Genomic DNA, 18,682 nt, shown 5'->3' with positions numbered 1-18,682 from the left:
AGTCGTCCTGTCCCCTTGGCAGAAAAACAGCCCCATAGCATGATGTTTCCACCCCCATGCTTCACAGTAGGTATGGTGTTCTTGGGATGCAACTCAGTATTCTTCTTCCTCCAAACACGACGAGTTGAGTTTATACCAAAAAGTTCTACTTTGGTTTCATCTGACCACATGACATTCTCCCAATCCTCTGCTGTATCATCCATGTGCTCTCTGGCAAACTTCAGACGGGCCTGGACATGCACTGGCTTCAGCAGCGGAACACGTCTGGCACTGCGGGATTTGATTCCCTGCCGTTGTAGTGTGTTACTGATGGTGACCTTTGTTACTTTGGTCCCAGCTCTCTGCAGGTCATTCACCAGGTCCCCCCGTGTGGTTCTGGGATCTTTGCTCACCGTTCTCATGATCATTTTGACCCCACGGGATGAGATCTTGCGTGGAGCCCCAGATTGAGGGAGATTATCAGTGGTCTTGTATGTCTTCCATTTTCTGATGATTGCTCCCACAGTTGATTTTTTCACACCAAGCTGCTTGCCTATCGTAGATTCACTCTTCCCAGTCTGGTGCAGGTCTACAATACTTTTCCTGGTGTCCTTCGAAAGCTCTTTGGTCTTGGCCATGGCGGAGTTTGGAGTCTGACTGTTTGAGGCTGTGGACAGGTGTCTTTTATGCAGATGATGAGTTCAAACAGGTGCCATTCATACAGGTAACGAGTGGGGGACAGAAAAGCTTCTTACAGAAGACGTTACAGGTCTGTGAGAGCCAGAGATTTTCCTTGTTTGAGGTGACCAAATACTTATTTTCCACCCTAATTTACGAATAAATTCTTTACAAATCCTACCATGTGAATTCATGGATTTTTTTTTCACATTCTGTCTCTCACAGTTGAAGTGTACCTCTGGTGCAAATTACTGACCTCTGTCATCATTTTAAGTGGGGGAACTTGCACAATCAGTGGCTGACTAAATACTTTTTTGCCCCACTGTATCTACAGTTTGCCAGATAAACTGTAAGTTCTCATTTGTTAAATTAGATATTGGATCTGAATATAATTTGAAGTTTTGCTTTTTGATATTGAGAAACGTCCTGCAAAATGAACTGAATTATACTAACTTTGTGTTTTTCATATGCTAAATGAAAATATTCTTCAGTTTAGTGCAGGACAAACACGTTGGCTTACTGTACTCTAACAGATTTACAGTGAAGCACTGTGTTGGACTGGTGCACAGTGCAGTGTTTATGTTAAGACTTAAGTTAAATCAACTGTGGTAGAGAGTAATTTGAATTTAAGCTGATAATGCTCAGATTCATTCACAGTATAATGTCAGTGTAGTCGTGGATAGAAATAAGCCAGCACAACTCATTAAACATCTTATGTTGAATTGAGGTTTTTAAAACCACAAAAAGTAAACCTCAGAGCACTACAAGCAGAAGCAGGCAAGATGATCACAGACACTACACTAATCTATTCTTAGTGATTTTTGCACAAATGCTCAACAGAAACAATTGTCCAACAACCTTCTAATTAGTGGATGACCTGGCCTAAATGCCTTTTCATCCAGGCCTGCTGGATAGGCCTTTGTGGGTGGACATCATCTAAATAATGTGTGGCAAAATGTTTCTTCCGCCTGTAAACGCTATGTTGAGATAAACTTCAACAACAAATTCAACTTCAAAATCAGCTGAATGATTGTGCTTTCATGTTAAAGCAGTTTTGCTGCATGATTTCAAGTGTCAACTTTTATGAGAAGGCAGTCGTTTCTGCAAAAGAAGCAAAATGTTGGCCTTTACCATCTCTAACCTTGAATTAAAAGAATGCTTTTTTTAAATTTTCCAACAGCGTTACTGGGAGTGTGCTAGTTCCAAAATAATCTGAAAATATTGCAAAATCAATCATTTTTTTTGTATTCTTCTATAATTTCATTTGATTGATAAATTTGGCAACCCAAAGTGTCACATTGTTATTTTATGATTCTAAAGACTCACGTTCTCTTAAACACAGGGTTACGTCTCTAAGAGACCTGGTGAGCAGGAAGTACCTACACCTGAAAAAACACCCCCTTCTAAGTGGGGAGGGAAAACAGGCCAAGGATGTGCTCTTCCTTTTCAACGGAATGGAAAAGATGCAACTGGATTTCCGAATTGGAGCCTCAGAGCTTTGCAGTGATCCTAATGAGGGACTGCCTCCAAGTGTAGTTGTGGTAAACCTGCTAAGAAAGTATCTGTTGCCTGAGGTAAGAAAAAACCAAAAGGGGTTAACTAAAGGTAGTGATTAAACAAAAAATGGCTAAAGCTAATATGTACCCCCACTCCAGGTTTTTGTTTCATTTCAAATCTGACCAGGTTCTTGTCTTTTATTTAAAACTACAAGCAAAATGAATAAAAGTAACATTTAGCAAAATAGTGAGTTTAGAAAAGTATACTAATAATTAAAAAAAATCATATTATTTTTAATATTACACATATTACACTGAACACATGCAGTTTTTAATGCAGTACGTTAGTTAATCCCAGGAGAGATTTGTTCTACTACGTTTTACATCCTATGATCATTCTCTTAGTTTTTAGGTGTGAACACAAAATAAAGATGAAAACAAGCGCAAAGCGACTTTAAACCGATTACCAGAGTAATTCTACTTTAGAAACATGAACAGGTAGACACGGAGGCTGCACCCTGACTGTTCATCCGTTTGGTACCTTTATGACCTATGTTATGTTACTGGCGGCATGTGTCTGTTTGGATTAATCAAACAGTTAGGATTGGAAAATTTGACCAGTCGTGGCCTTAAGTCCAACTTTGACTTAAAAAGTTAATCACTTCTGTCTAGTACTGGAATATAGAAGCGCAGGATTATTGGGCAGAGGATTATGATTTCAAGCCCGTTGAAAATAAAAACTAAAAACACTTCAAATACATCATGTTCTTAAGAAAGTATAACGAGTAATTTAGATCCAGATAGCTTTGTCGTTCCAAATGCCTTGAGGCAACTATTGTGATTTCGGCGCTGTATAAATAAAATTTAATTGAACTGAAGTGTGGTGTGAATTTTCAGCCTTGTTTGTTAGATTGTAAGTCCCACTGTTTGTAAATGGCACTTATTGTCTACTTTATATGTTTCACAGGCCAGCATCTTGATTACGACAAGACTGTCTGCTTTGGACTGTATCCCTCAGAAGTATGTTACTCGTTACGCACAGATACGTGGTTTTAATGACCCATCACGCCAGCGGGCGTACTTCACCAGTCGCCTTCTAAAGCAGAGTGACACTGCACATAACCAAGAGGCCCAGGATCTTGTAGAACTGCTTTACCTCAACCTCCAGAGAGAAAGCCAACTTGCTGCTGCATGTTTCCTTCCATCGTACTGCTGGCTCACTTGTGCAACCTTACACTTTCTGCGTTTTACCAATACCAAAGCCCCCATCCGCACTCTAACTGGCATATACACAAGTTTCCTCAGGCTCAATTTTGGGGGTGAAGTGCTCGGTACAGGAGCAGGGACGAACATGCCCATTCAGGAACACCAAAGTTCTCTGATGTTATATGTTGTCCGTACAGTAGGTAAGCTTGCATTTGAAGGTGTGACATACAAACGCACATCCTTCTCAGAAGCAGAACTAGAGCAGTGGATAGGAGGGAAGACAAAGACAGATGAGGAGCTTCATCAGCTGGCCATGTTCCACACCGATGTACTAGACTTCTTTTTGGCTCCTTCCATAGAAAGTGGTAAATCTATATCACAAGACCTAAGGGAAAACAATGAGAAGCAGTATGTGTTTGCTGTCCCAGCCATGCAAGAATACCTGGCAGCACTCTATGTAGTTCTAGGAGAGAACAAATCCGCTCTTGAGAAGCTCACCAAGAAAGTATCTGTGGCCATTGGTCAGGCAAGTGAGGATGTCAATGCCCTTGTTAACATCTTTTCTAAGTTAATTCCCCTCCGAATTTTTGCAGTATTCAATCTTCTTAAGCTTTTTCCAAAGCTCTATGAGAAAATCAGCAGTCTCAACAAAGGCAGTATAGCCAGAACCATGGCAGCTGAGCTGTTCCACACTGAGGATAGCTACAACGAGGATGTCCTTGACCAGGTAGAGCAAAACCTTGTAGGAGTCCATGGCCCACAGCAACAGCAGTACAGTGAACGTCAACCTTTTGAGCTGTACCCTATCTTCATGGGTGGGCTATTGCACTATGGTAACCGTGTGCTTCTCCAACAACTTGGCTGCAACATTCAAAGCACCACTGTGGCCCAGATCACCCGTGCCATTAGGAAATACCTTGTTAGAGGTAAAGAAAACAAACAACAACAACAACAAAAAAACGTTCTCTTGTGAAACAAAGTACTTAATCTGCCTACAGAGTAATGTTCTGTAATTGCTAAAGCTTTAACAGTTACAAAACATATATTTATCGTTAGAACTTTACAAAAGTATTAGAAAACAAGAAACTGAACATAAAACTCAGATTTACTTGTAAACATTTATGTGATATGAGATAAATGAACTCTAAAGATAGAAATTGTGTCTGTAATTGGTGTATGGCAACCCATATTGCATATTTTCATGTAGTATGTGTTCTTTTGATACTAGAACTTAACAAGCCACAACCACCAGAAGAGCTGATGGATCTGTTGGTCCTTCTATATGAGTTCCAGAACCCCAGACTGACTGCAGAGGTTGTAACTTCAATCAGAGCTATCCGCCTCACCAACATTCGTATGACTTCACTTAAATGTTTCATACTGAGTTCTGTGCTTTCCTGCACCCCTGCAAGGTAAATTATTATTTGAAGGAATTGGATTAGAGATCGACTGACTGTGTATGTGTATGTTATGTCAAAAGAGGTGGAAATACATCTTTTACATCCGAGAGATGGTAAAAGAATCAGAATCAGAAAGGGTTTTATTGCCAAATGTTGAGAAGGTATACAATATTAGGAAATTGCTTTGGTACTTAGTGCGAAACATACTGTAAAACAAACACTTAAATGAACATAAAAATTCAAAGTAAAAGTGCTAGGCAGATAGATGTATACATAAATACAGGTGAAATGCAGGCAAAAGGTCTCTATTAGTCCTTTTGCTAACAGTAAATAATTTGTGTTGTTAATCAAAGATATCAACCAATGTAAAAGTCTCATTAATATATTAAATGAGACAAGAGTTGTGTAATGGAAATTATTATCATATCTGGATTTTATGTGCATAGACATGATCCAACTTCAACCTTGGCAGATTAGTGTCTCTGTGGTTGCAGGAATGTGAAAGACAAAAAATGTGTCACCAACCCATCATTATGCATAATTCCGAATAAGAGAAATGGTATTAAGTGTTGTAATTTGTGACCACAGAAACATAATTCATATGTAATTTTGCTGATAGTTAATTATGGTTAATTGCTGAATAATGATCAGAGTATAATCGGGTATAACTTTAACTAATATAACAAATAAGAGAATATAGGCCTAGAATAGGCCTCTCACTGAAAGTTACTTCCTGTAGTTCTTGCGATGAATAGCAGACTTCATCTGAAGATTCGGCCTAGGGAGTTTACAGTCTACAAATTCTGGCAAGTAATGGCAGAGAAACAACCATTTCCCAAAACTGTGGACCTAAAAATTGGTTTTGTATTTTTTGGCCTCTAACCTACATCTGTTGATGCCATTGCAAACTGTTATTGCAGACAGTGATTTCTGGAATTCCTGAGTCTGACTCAACACTCACTTATGCAGAGACATTTTGGGTAGACGGCAAAAGAATGAGATTTCTAATATAAGCAGCAGAAATAAGGTTTCTATAAAGCTCTTGGCCCTATCTTTATATTGTATATATACTGCTGATATGAGACTGTGTATGTGGATACAAAGGAGCTGTCTATTTGTTTTTCGTTATTGTTTTTATTTAACCATCTTGTGGTGCTTTTTTACAGTTACTACCTTGAAGAACTGGACCTATCCTCCTGTCTCCTGAATAATGACACGCTTCAGATGCTGTGCCCTGCCTTCAGACACACATACAACCTCAAGTGAGACTTGAAACTTAATATATGATCTTGTTGCTTGCAAAATAAAAAGCAACCCGAGTTCATGATGCATATTGCATGATGGTGAATGTTAAAGATGGTACTATTATAGCTACTAGAACTGCTTTTATTTTGTGTTGGATGTTACAATGGCATGATGCACTTACCCAATGGTAGTTATGGTAGTTTCATTATAATCAAGCGTCAGATTCAGAAAAACATGCTGCAAAAAAGTTTGAAATATTTGATCCCCTACAACCCAGCTCCCCTCAGGGTGCCCTGCCTGTGTGGTACTGTTTCTCTTCTAAGGGTACAGGATGAGTTGACTGCATTGAGGGCACAATAGATGGCGTTATTAACTGTAAAATCTTGACCTTGTTCCGTCAGCTAGAAGATGAAAATGGGTTATGAATGGGTCCAGCATTACACTGACCCATACACATACCAAACACATACCAACATTATACATACCATCAATGAGCAGGGGTGGCAAAAGTACAGACTCTCTGTACTTAAGTAGAATAATAGATACTATACTGAAGTAGTGGTTTGACTTCAAGCTTTTTTGTAAAAATAAATAAATAAATAATTAAAATAAGTAAATAAAATTAAATAAATGAATAAATTGAAACATTTTTATAATATTGTAATAAATTATACTAGTACATTGGAATACAACATTTATTTCTAAATTCTAATTTAATTCTAATTAGAATATATATATATATATATATATATATATATATATATATATATATATATATATATATATATTAGGGGTGCAACGATACACAAAATTCACGGTTCGGTTCGGTTCGATACTTTGGTGTCACGGTTCGATATTTTTTCAATACAAAAAAAATGTTCATGCATTTTTAATTTGTCATTTATTAAAATTATAAATATATATTTTAACTCAAAAGTACAGTTTTTAAATTTAACCCTAACCCTTGTGCGTGTTTTTTATTTTGACAGCGAATGCGCACCTGCGGACCACTTACGTGCAGCCCTGGTTATTTAGCTCATCATATCGCAGCCACAGAAATTCTTTTGTCCATGAAACCATAAAGCTGCACTTTCTTTTTGCCTTATAGTCTGATTTGTCTTAACTTCTCCGTTTTGTGGTAAGCTTTTCTTTGGCTGTCACTTCTTCACCCTGACCTGTCTTATTTGGCTCAGCAGAACTGAAATGCTTTTACACGCTCACTCACATAAGCTCAGCGATTCTCTGCGCGATCAACCTCTCACATGTTTAAGCTTGCTGCGGGAGATTTCACTTGTCATGTTTGCATAGTAAGCTAACGATTGATAAGACAATGTCAGAGGAATTGGTGCACAAATTATCATCACTCACAGATCAGTGCTGTCGCTCTCTATACACAGTTCGCACGATTGCAAAGTGAAAGCAAAAAAACAAGCGCAAATTCAAACGCGACTTCAATATGTCACATATTGACAGTGGCTCACCGATGCCAATGACATAATTACCCAGCTACATTTCTGAAAGAATGCAAAAGCATTGACATATATTTTTCCTTCCTACAATAGCCCGACGGGCAGGGCAGAGATAGATTTTGGTAGCCCGACTGAAAAAATCGCTAGCTCCGGGACGTCGGGCTAGCGATATTGCAAGCCCTGTATCTGATTGAGGAATCACTCATCTTTGGAAAAGAGAGTTTATTACAGAGAAATGGCTCTTTCCAAAATAAAAGCTATACTATCCGCTTCTTCTGGGCTATATTCTCAGCAGCATAAGGAGAATCATGTGCTAACAGCTGTCTAAATGACTTGGCTAAAGTTAGTAGCATGCTTGTTGTTTTTGTCTTTGCACTAGGATGATGTCGGAGTAAATGTGCAGTCATATTCGTTGTGTTCCCACTAGTGCTTTCAGGTTAATCTCGTTGAAATGACCTTAACGCCACAACACGGCAAATCTCCGTTAACGAGCTACCGCCGATCGCTCCGTGCATGGGGCTAGACGGCAAACACGTTAACGAGCTAACTGCGCTAACACACTAGTTCACACCAATGTAATTGAGCATTGCATGGCACATCCAACATACTGTTTTACTTTAGTCCATGACTCGCTTACCTTCAGGGTCATACGTCACATGAAAACCAAAATAATTCCAAACGCCAGATCTGAATGAGGTTCAATTTGCCTGTTGCAAGTAGAGCTTAACTTCTGTCTCGCTAGCTTGCCCTGCGCTCTTCCTTCTGACTATGCTGTCTGTGTTGAGCGCTCAGTGGATCTGCGCTCGACAGTGCAGCCTAGGCGGAGTAGTCGAACGCAGATTCACTGAGCGCTCAACACAGACAGCATCGTCAGAAGGAAAATTGATAAAATAAATTACAAATGTTGTATTGTTCGATACATATGCGTACCGAACCGAAAGCACTGTATCGAACGGTTCAATATCGATACGAATATCGTTGCACCCCTAATATATATATATATATATATATATATATATATATATATATATATATATATATATACATATATATATGTGTGTGTGTGTGTGTGTGTGTGTGCGCATGTAATTGTCTCTGTTGTCTTCAGTCTGCAGTTTAACACCCTTGGTCCTGAGTCCTGCAGTCTGCTGAGAGACCTACTGCTAGATCCCAGGAGTGTTATTAGATCTCTGAAGTAAGACTCTACTTTCATTTGAGTTTTGATGTTTTTAGTCCAAATGTATGTAACCAAATGAGTCACGTCTTTACTTTGGCACTGTCTTTTAATTTTATAATTTAATGTAATAGATTTCAGAATTTGATTGCATAATTTGAAAATGCATAAGTATTGGAAAAATTAGGAAAAAGTTGCACAACTTGGTTTTACATTGCAACTGCAAACACGGTACAAGTAAGACACTACCAGAATGTCAGAACATCAATTGAAACTTGAATTCCAAGGAGTTTAGGGGTGGGGCTTTATTAAAAAAAATTAACCCAAATAATTATGGGCAAAGTAATAAATTAATTGGACAAGAAAATATGCCCTAAAGCGCATATGTTTGTTTTTTTTTAATTAAAAAGGGTTTTAGTGGGTGACAGAATCATGGACATGGTCATGAATATTATAAACTCAAGCTCTTTAAACTGCATTTCAATTGAAAAAACAGAGAAACAAAAATAATATCACTAGCCAAAATAGGGCACACTTAAAAATAGTGTTATTTTAAGTACTTTAAGTACATTTTTTAAAATGGTATTGTATTTAAATAATAATAATAAAAATTTCAACATAAGGTGCAATTTTTCTTCTTAAACAAATAAGATAGAAACATAAAAGGTTGAACAGCTTTAAACTCTGAGTATCCTTAGCCAAAATTATTTTGTACATTAGGTTAAAACAATGTGATCATTGAACATTTTAGTGCAAAAAATCCCCAAACCCATTAGATTCACAATAGCTCCATGCTTATTTACCGTCTGTCTCTTTCAGCCAGTTACTTTGACAATCTAACCTGTTCAGATTTTCAGAGCTCTAGGCAACTCTCTTTTTTGTTACTATGTGACCTGCAAGTTAGAACAGTCTCTCTTACATGGGACAGAAGTGGCAGGACTAATCAAATACTTGTGGGCTATGACAGACAGCTGTGGGTGGGTCCCTTCTCGCCTGGACCACCACTTCAGCAAGCAGTCTTTCTCGCTGATGGTGGATCCTGCTCTGTACAAATTCAGGGCCCGTTACACAGGGCTTCCTCATCTGCATCAGTCTGAAGACAATGAAGAGAGGAGGCTCTTTGTCTTTGCTGGCTCCTTTGTGGTGGCGTCTTTACACTGAGGCAGCAGGGCCTCAAGGCTGGTCCAAACCTCTTCTTGCTCTCCCCTTGCAAAACAATATAAATCCTTAAAGCGTGGGTCAAGCACAGTAGCTATCTTGAGCCACTGATGGTTGCGTGTAGCTACAGGTTGAGATAGGTCTTTTACAAAGGCAGAATAAATTTCACCATGTGTTTGAGTCATCATTGGAGACCTCCATGGTGTGATGCAGGTGGCAGAAGATAAAACCACTGAACATGAGACATATGTCTCACCTCCAAGATTATTATTAATCTACACAATAACTGTCAACTATGGAGCTTTTTGAAGAAACGGTAACAATAAGTTAAAAACTAGTTTTATTTACCTGCATGGCTCAAGAACAGTTCCCAGCTTTTGGAGTTTTACCAGATTTGATGGAGTTAAAATGAATAGCTTGTGCTTTGTTTGTCTAAAGCAGCAAAAACAGCCTCTTGATTCTTTAGTAGACCAGAAACCGTATCCAGCATTTTATCAAGGCTTCTGTTGGGTAGTCTTTTGAAATGAAATTTGCCTCAGATCAGTCCTAGCAACGCGCTTTCGTCTCGTTCTTTAATAAATTTGCATGCTGAAAAAAATGTTTTGTCTCTCTCCCATTTCTTCTTGTAGCATGTTGCAGCCCTACTTGGCCCTACTAAAAGCTACCAGCCTAATCTGGGAGACAGTCAAAATAACAGACAGAATTAAGAATTCAGCTCAGCTAAGCTTAATAACAGAGTCATAAATTTAGTGAATCCATGTTTTCCCAGGTTGTCTAAGGGAAGTCTGAAGACCGTAAAGAGACTCACCTGTAAGATTACACTTAAACCTGTGACTCACCACAGGTTTAAGTGTAATCTTTCTGAGTTGTTTGATGTGTTAACGGCCATTTGCTGGGAAAAGTTTTGATAATGACAAGCACCATGTTCATTTTCTTTTTGTTTTGATTTCTTCTTTTTTTCTTCTTCAAAACAATATAATGGCACACAAGCTGGACCTTGATCCACAGTTTAAGGGTGCTCTACAGTGTAATACTAAAGTTGAACTTCACCTTCCAAAAAGAGTCAAATTTGTGAGTCTATGAAATTTTATATCTTTGGATATTATATCTTTGGACTTATGTTTGACATGTCAATGGTTATTAATCAAATTTACTCTGTACATGTTGTTCTTTTTTTCTCTTTTTTATGACATAATGGTTTAAAAGAGCGAACTAACATCTCAATTGACATCATTTTCAGTTTGCTAAATGTCTTTCTTCCACATTAATTATATATGGGAAAGGTTTATCACTGTGTAACATCCCCTCTTCTTTTAACAACAGTGTTTGACTCAACATTGAGCAAAGTCTAAATCAGAGGAAAGTCACATACTGTTCTACCTGTACGATTGCTTCAAGAGAATTGATTGTGCTATTTTATTCACATTCATTTATTGTTATTTTCAGTGTCAATTCTAATGACCTGGCCATTGGATTGTGGTTTATTTATTATTACTTTTTTCTGATCATCAATTAGCTACTGACCGGAGTTACAGTCCTTAGCCTATATTTTTGCTACGAAGCCCTGGTTAACACCTTCATTTGCACATGGAGTTTATTCTTAGTCCTAGACCAAACCAGAAATGCCATATTATTCCATTGTGTTCTTCAGATTGTGTGACAACCCTCTAATGGAGTCTGGAGTCCAAATCCTGGTGGAAGCCCTGCCAGAGAATCAGTCCCTGACAAACTTGTCCCTGATGCACACTGGACTGGGGGATGAGGGTGTCCTGGATCTGGCTAAGAGGCTCCAACAACACAGAAGACTCCAGGAGCTCAACGTGGCCTATAACAATATTGGAGACGACGCAGCTCTACTTCTGGTAGATGCCTGTAGAGAACATCCCAGCATTCAGACTGTACAGTAAGAAACTTCTCACTATATCCAAAGCTCAACATTTCTTTGAGGTTTAGTTGTGCTATAATGTTGTATTGCATAGACCACATTATAAATAAATTCTGATTCCACTGTCCTTTTTGCATTATAATTATTTATTTATTTTTTTCATAGAACACTGACAGTTTTCGTAACATGAAAAAAGCACCTTACTTACAGTTTGGCATATATTAAATGATAAACCCTGATATTGTTTTGATGAATGCGTAATGTAAGTTGTAAGTCCAGGTAAGTAAATCCCAATAGGTTGATTCTGTTCATATGTACGAAGCGTTTTCAGTGGGAGAAACATTTTGTCTTCTTCAGACAGAAGAAGTCATTTGGATGAGTGACAAAGCATTTCTCCCACTGAAAACGCTACGTCCAGATGAACAGAATCAACCTTTTGGGAATCCTGATATTGTGTCATCAGATAATTGATGGAATTTATCAATTTATTACTCCTGTGAGTGAGACCAAGAACATTTTAAAATGGACTACATATGGTGAAATGCAAAAGGCCTCAGAGACACACTAAAAGCATGCAGTCTTTCATGCAAGCCCTACAGAATTTTTTTTTGTCCATGTCTTTGTGCAGTTTATATTTGAACCCTCTCAGTAAAGTGGCGAAGCAGTCCCTGTATGCCCGAGGTGTTCCCCGTAGCCACAGTGGCCAACGGGTCAAGGTCCTGGCTTCTGTCACTGAAGGGACAGACCTCTCTGAGAACTGGCGCCCTATTCTCAATGTTATACGAGAGAACTCCTCATCCTGGGATCAGCAGCATGTCATACAGCAACTAAAGGTATATACATACAGTACAATGTAAATGTAAAAATGTACATAAAACATGTCATTTAAAAAATGATTCATACTGTGTGGGTTTTTAAAAGCCTGTTTTTTTTAAATAATAGGTTAAGCTCAGCATTTTTAAGATACTTGTGTTTAAGTGTTTCTAAACAAGACATGAGAAACCAGCCAGCTGGTGTTTTTCACCTGCTTGTCCAGTTGTTTGTTGTTTTTGTACGTCAGAACTCACCCCCAACACACAGGAGCATACAAAGAAGCACTGAACGCCACAGTGTCAGTGCTTCTTTGTCAGTGGACTTCAGCCTCCAGGGGAAGAAGAGACCGATGGAATTAATCACGGGAACTGGTGGGCTTCCTGAAAAGGCCTCGCAGGTTCCCCCTCTCCGGCAGCATTGCTGGACAACCTCACATCACCACTAAGCATAAACGAAACCACATGTTTGAATGTGTTTTGAGCATACCCGCAAACATCGTCCCACCACTTTATTAAATCTAGGCCAGTCATTTCCACATTTATGGGTTGTGTAAGGCAGAAGCTAACAGCAGCCGATGTTTTGCTTTTTATTTTAATTTCTAATAGCACCACATAATATTTTTTAAAGGCACCAACTACACATGTAGTTCTGCTTCCAACAATGCTCCAGGCTGAACCACGTTTTGGTGGACCAGGGTCTGCATACAACCTGAGTCCACCATAGCCCAGCGTGTACCCCTTGGCACTCAACTCAACTATCCAATCCAAAAACAACACAAAAACATTGGGTTATTGTCTCCCCAGAAACACTTCCCTCGTGCTTGTGGAAATCTGTTTTTTTTCCCCCCCATTTCCGTTGTCGTTTTTCCTATTTCTGTTTTCTTTTTTCCTATTTCTGTTGTGTTTTGTGTGCTTTTGCAGCATTTTTCTTATTCAGATTTCTTATTGCTGGTGTTTTCTTAAGTTGCAGTCCGTTTGGCCTCTCGGGGCCACCGTAGAGGAGGACAAAAGGTTTCAAACTTGTCCAGGCCTTAAACCTCATGTGTATTCTTCCTAGTAGTAGCACATCCATAAAAATAAGGCTTTTATGAAAACACTGAATACAAAATTGCTTTCTTGAGAAAGACTCAATTTATAGTTGACTATTAAATTTTGCATAAAATAAATTTTACAAAGTATCTTTGAATAGCAGAGATGCAGAAATGTCTGCAGAGCCATGGCTCAGTGTCTGAGTGTCACAGACCTAAATGTATGCCCATTTATATTTTTTAAATTGTTTACATTTGGACTTTTATTGTATTTTCATAAGTTTTACTGCTTTTAATTAAGCAATAAATACCGCTGCGCAACAGTAATTTAGCATTAAACAGTTAACCTTTTGAACCCCAATGGTCCTGGTACCAGAGGGGAGAGGGAGAACATCAGGTTTAATGGGATGTACCGCCAGATCTATTGTTTAAATAAAGACATGTGTGATATCCACAGAAATGTCAGAATCTTAGCTAAAAGCTCACAAAACTATTTCAAAAACCACAAAACGGGTAAAACAGCAAACAATTAAAAAGCAGGCAAACAGATTCTGCAAAAGGATGTACTCGCGTTTGTCTGTGTTCACCTGACGGCCAAGGACATGTGGTTGAGTGCTGACAGATTCTAAAACTGCAAGATTTATCACTCGCCGACCAAAATTCACTGAATAAGCAGCAAAAGAAGATGAAAACTATACTGCACATTTGAAAAAACATTGTAATTCCCTTTTAATTTTTACTGTCTTGGTTCCACCACAATAAAATTGCAGAGCAGTACCTCTTAGCATGCTTCGAGACCAGTTTTCCATCATCTGATAAGAAAGCCTAAACTGTACAAAGGTTGCTGTAAAATCTACAACAACTAGCTGGCAGCTGGATGCCAGTAACTTACTGTAAATACAAATCACAGTAACCTTACTGTATTGTGTATTTATAGTAGTACCGTAATTTCCTTTACAGTACTAGTACTGTATTTTTACTGTAATTTCTTGTACTGCACTTTTCCTGTATTATCCATTTACAGTATTACTGCAATTTACTTTTGGGCACTTTATGCGATGTTAGCGTTAAGATAAAAATAAATCCCAACAGCTGTCAACTACATCTGCTGGTGTCGCAGTGACCCAAGAACAAAAAAGCACATAAAATGAATTACACATTTTACTATATCAATCCCTTTGACCAGCTCAGGGTGCACAGTGGAGACTGTATAATTTTCATGGATCTCTCTCTCATGCTTACTTCCTGCTGCATCACTATCTACCTTTGCAGGGTTCTGTAAAGCATGTTAATGTTTTCTGCTGATGTGTAATGTGAAAGATGATTTCACGTGAAAATAAGTTTTTCAGTTAGGAAACAGGCAAGTAATATTTTCCATCTCTTATGTGCCATTTAAAATGATCACACAAAATGTACAAATCATGAGATGTATGCTGGCATCCCTCAACTTCACAAATCACTGCATCCATATGAGTAGGTGTACAGCTCAATGAAGGTTTTTTTGACTGTGTGTGCTTGGAGTGCATGTGCAATGTAAGTGCAGCAAGTGTTCAAAAACTGCATGGACAATTCATTAAGCCACAACCAAACATGGGTGAACATAGGTTCCAATGCATTTTGATATGGCGATAAAATCTAGTCAGTGTCCGCGCTGATACATTGCACTGTTTGTACACAAATGGCGTGACTATTTTAATAGTTGTAATTAACTTCTGACTTGAGCAATATTAACCTTGTGACATATGTAATATCATTTAATACTAGACATGAAGGCATATGGGTTTAAACTTAACGTTAAACGCTAATGTTAGTCATGTGACAAGCATTAGAAAAGTGTTAGTTATACCACGCGTTAGGAAGGTGGTGAGGGGGAATGAAGATAAAAACTTTATTTTTAAGTTTTCTTTTATTCCAAAGTTACTAAATACTGATCCCCCCCCCCAACCAAACTTAGTAGGCAAGGAACATATATGCACCTTAGATTTGTCGTTTCGCTTAGATTGACTTCAGTTAATTTAGTTGCAACAGCTTACTCACCCGCTAAGTTTTCACAGCAGTTCCAAACCAAACCTAATCCAGATACCAGGCACAAAAGGCTCCAGTGAACACCTCACAAATAGTGACTCGGGCCAAAAGCTTTAAGAAAGAAGATATAAAACAAAGCTTTTCCAAATACAAATTATGTTTAAATAACTTGTAACTAGTAATATTAGGCAACCTCTTCACAGGATAGATAGCAAACAGTTAAACATTAGTATCATATACTAATGGCATTAACAGTGACAGCATTAACAAATAATTTTCAGAAGGTAATAAGGCCAAAAACTATTTGCTGGGCTCAATAACCAATGTAAGCTAATAACCAGTGTATGACAATACACGACTCCTCTATCTTTATAAACAGTTAGTGCTGCCTTTTGTAAGAAAGTTGAGAGGAAGCGAATCAAGTTAGAAGCATGTGTGTCTAAAAAATTGTTTGAGGATAATAAGAACATAGTACTCTTTTGTTGAATTAATGTTTTCTCCAGAAAACAATCATTTTTCTTTTCAATGTCAGTCCCACAAAACAGTTGAAGAAAGTTTGAAAGAAATCTCTATAGCCATTGGTCAGTTTCACCTAGGTCAGTTTACTACTGTAAAACAAATTTACTGTAGGAATAATTACAGTAATATATATTTTCTCTTATATATATTTACTGTTGAATTTACTAAAGGTGTTTACAGGGTTATTTATGCTATTTAATAATGAAGAAATGTAACCTTTCACAAATTATGCCAAATTGCAAACACTTATAATAAATATACAAAATGCTATATTTCTAATAAAAAAATTTTTTTCTATTACAGACATTTCTGGGGGAGGGTTACAGCTACAGTTTATAAAAAAAAAAAAAAACCCCAAAACAAACAAACACAAAAACTGAAGAGTCTGGGCAATGAGCTACCACAAGTTTTTCTGTCATTCTACACATTTATTTCTTACAATTTAAGTCCAACGAGTCGTGCTGACAGCTTTCTTTGTTTTTTACAGCAGCTTTTTCTTTATCATGTAGAATAACAGTTAAATATGTAACTTCTTTACACTGACAGAATGGAGAATTTACTGGTCCGGCTACTTAAGATCAAAGTGGGCTGTATGTGACCCACAACTAAAATGAGTTTGACACCAACGGTATATGATATATTGCCAAGAAGCATTATTATAACAAACAAGTAACCAAATACAAATTCTTTGCTTTATGTTTTAAGTTTATATGTAGCAATTCCACATTTGTATGCATATATTTTCATTATTACCTCAAGCCTACCTTCTAAACTGGAGTTTCTGAAACATGAAAACCCACGTAAACATGCTTACTTATTCACATCATATAAGGGTCTATTTGGATAGTGTTTAAGTCTTAACAAGTCTGTTAGATTCCAGTTTTGCTTACACCAGCTAACAGTATCAAAAACAACAGTTCAGGATATCCTCAACTCACCTCAGTTTAGCTGTGATAGACAGAAGTTAATAAACAAGTGTTATGATACTTGCCATCCATAAACCCCAAGTTAATTCATCTAGATATTGTCTTTTCAAAGGAAGAAACATTTTCCCACTCACCCAAGTGACTTCTTTAGTCTCAAGACTCAAGAAAACTCAATGTCTAAATAAACAGTATCACCATTCTGGGGAAGAAACAGCAAGCAAGCCAAGATTCAAACAGAAAATATTTCATTAAAAAAACAACCTTGAAAACACAAGACAGTGGGTCAAAGACCCAGGATCATGACATCCAGTTAGTGACACACATTTCTACCCCTTGGCTTTAAGGGCATTTTATTCCCCTCTGTTTTCCCTCCTGAGCATTAGCACCTGAATAGGTGTCTGGCAGACATGAGCTGTGATATGATGACCAAGGTCTGTCTTTAACTCACTTACCAGTACTGTTAAGCTGGCACTCCTGTTGCATTTATAATGTAGGAATGTAGGAATTTGAAATATTAGAGATCCAGGTTTAGATGTTTTTTTTTGTTTGTTTGTGTTTTTATAGGAAAGCATCCAGTTTGTTAGTGTTATGACATATATGCTTCTGAAGATGGCATTGAGACAGCATTTTTTCCTAGTGAGACACCTCACTCATGTTGTCAGAGAACAGGGATCATTGGATTAGTGACCTTAAGATATGAATTAGATTTGCAGAATTAAATTTGAGTCATTTTACATGTACAAACACCCAACTTAAAATTGATGAGGTGAAATGCACAAAAAAGATTGATTGTCAGGTGTGTGTCAGTAAAACCAGTGGCCCTTTGTTCTTTTTTGCAGGTCTTTCTCGAGGATCTGGAGTGGGGGCGTCAACAGCAGCAGAGCCTCTGGAAGAGGCTACATTTCCGCAGAGTTGAGAAGGGAGTCCGGAAAATTCTAAAGATGTATAGGAACAATTTACCTCCCTCCAAGAAGTAACCCAGGAGGTGATCAGGAAATGAGTGTTCAAGTTTGAATAGGATGAATCCAGATAGGAGAATCTTCAAACAGCAACGACCAATAGTCTAGGACAGGGGTTTTAAAACAGGCCAGCGGACTATATCAGGCCCACAATACAATTCTTTCTGGCCAGCAAAATAATTTCATATGTCAGTTATTGATGTGGTCTCTATGTGGGAGCTGAATCTTCAGCCCTGTTGAGAATTCCTGCAGACAGGGGTTGGGCTTTATTTTGATAGGTACACCATACGGACAATCACGTGTTACATTCCCCTTAAAGGTCCAGGGGATGAAGGAAAGTAATAAAAGTTGTCCAGGTTGAAAAAAGAAGATAGGGAGGCCATTCATATTATGCAAAGTAATTAAGCAATAAACAATTAAATGACAAAATAGTTTCTGATTTTCACTTTCTACTATAGAAATGTCTGTGTTTTTTTTATGACTACAGTTTAATTTAAGAAACAACAACAACAACAAAAAATTGACAGTCCAGGCAATGAGCTACCCAAACCTTTTCTGTAATGTTACACATTTATTTTGTACAGTTGAAGTCCAAAGACTCATGCTGACAGATTTCTTTCTATGTCACAGCTGTTTTTTCTTGATTATGTAGAAAAACAGTTAAAGATTTAACTTCTTTACACTGGCAGAAAGACAGTTTCACTGGTCCGGCTACTTAAGATC

At 37.8% G+C, this 18,682-nt stretch overlaps 1 protein-coding gene across 2 annotated transcripts in view; it reads left to right on the top strand.

Annotated features, from left to right (window-relative positions):
* Window positions 1-18,388, top strand: part of nlrx1 (NLR family member X1) — a 36,765-nt gene extending 18,377 nt beyond the window's left edge. The window contains exons 5-12 of one of the 2 annotated variants that reach the window (XM_040036468.1): window positions 2,000-2,231; window positions 3,121-4,285; window positions 4,588-4,771; window positions 5,926-6,021; window positions 8,582-8,668; window positions 11,457-11,708; window positions 12,319-12,523; window positions 17,840-18,388. In XM_040036468.1, the coding sequence (XP_039892402.1) occupies window positions 2,000-2,231; window positions 3,121-4,285; window positions 4,588-4,771; window positions 5,926-6,021; window positions 8,582-8,668; window positions 11,457-11,708; window positions 12,319-12,523; window positions 17,840-17,977 (2,359 nt within the window). In that variant the 3' untranslated portion in view covers window positions 17,978-18,388. The remainder of the gene's footprint in view (window positions 1-1,999; window positions 2,232-3,120; window positions 4,286-4,587; window positions 4,772-5,925; window positions 6,022-8,581; window positions 8,669-11,456; window positions 11,709-12,318; window positions 12,524-17,839) is intronic. The other variant, XM_040036469.1, reaches the window with a different exon arrangement.
* Window positions 18,389-18,682: the final 294 nt, after the last annotated feature.

Source organism: Simochromis diagramma, unplaced genomic scaffold (assembly GCF_900408965.1).
Source record: "Simochromis diagramma unplaced genomic scaffold, fSimDia1.1 OVJJ01000324.1, whole genome shotgun sequence".
Classification (NCBI taxonomy): domain Eukaryota; kingdom Metazoa; phylum Chordata; class Actinopteri; order Cichliformes; family Cichlidae; genus Simochromis; species Simochromis diagramma.
This window is presented reverse-complemented; position numbering and strand designations above follow the sequence as displayed.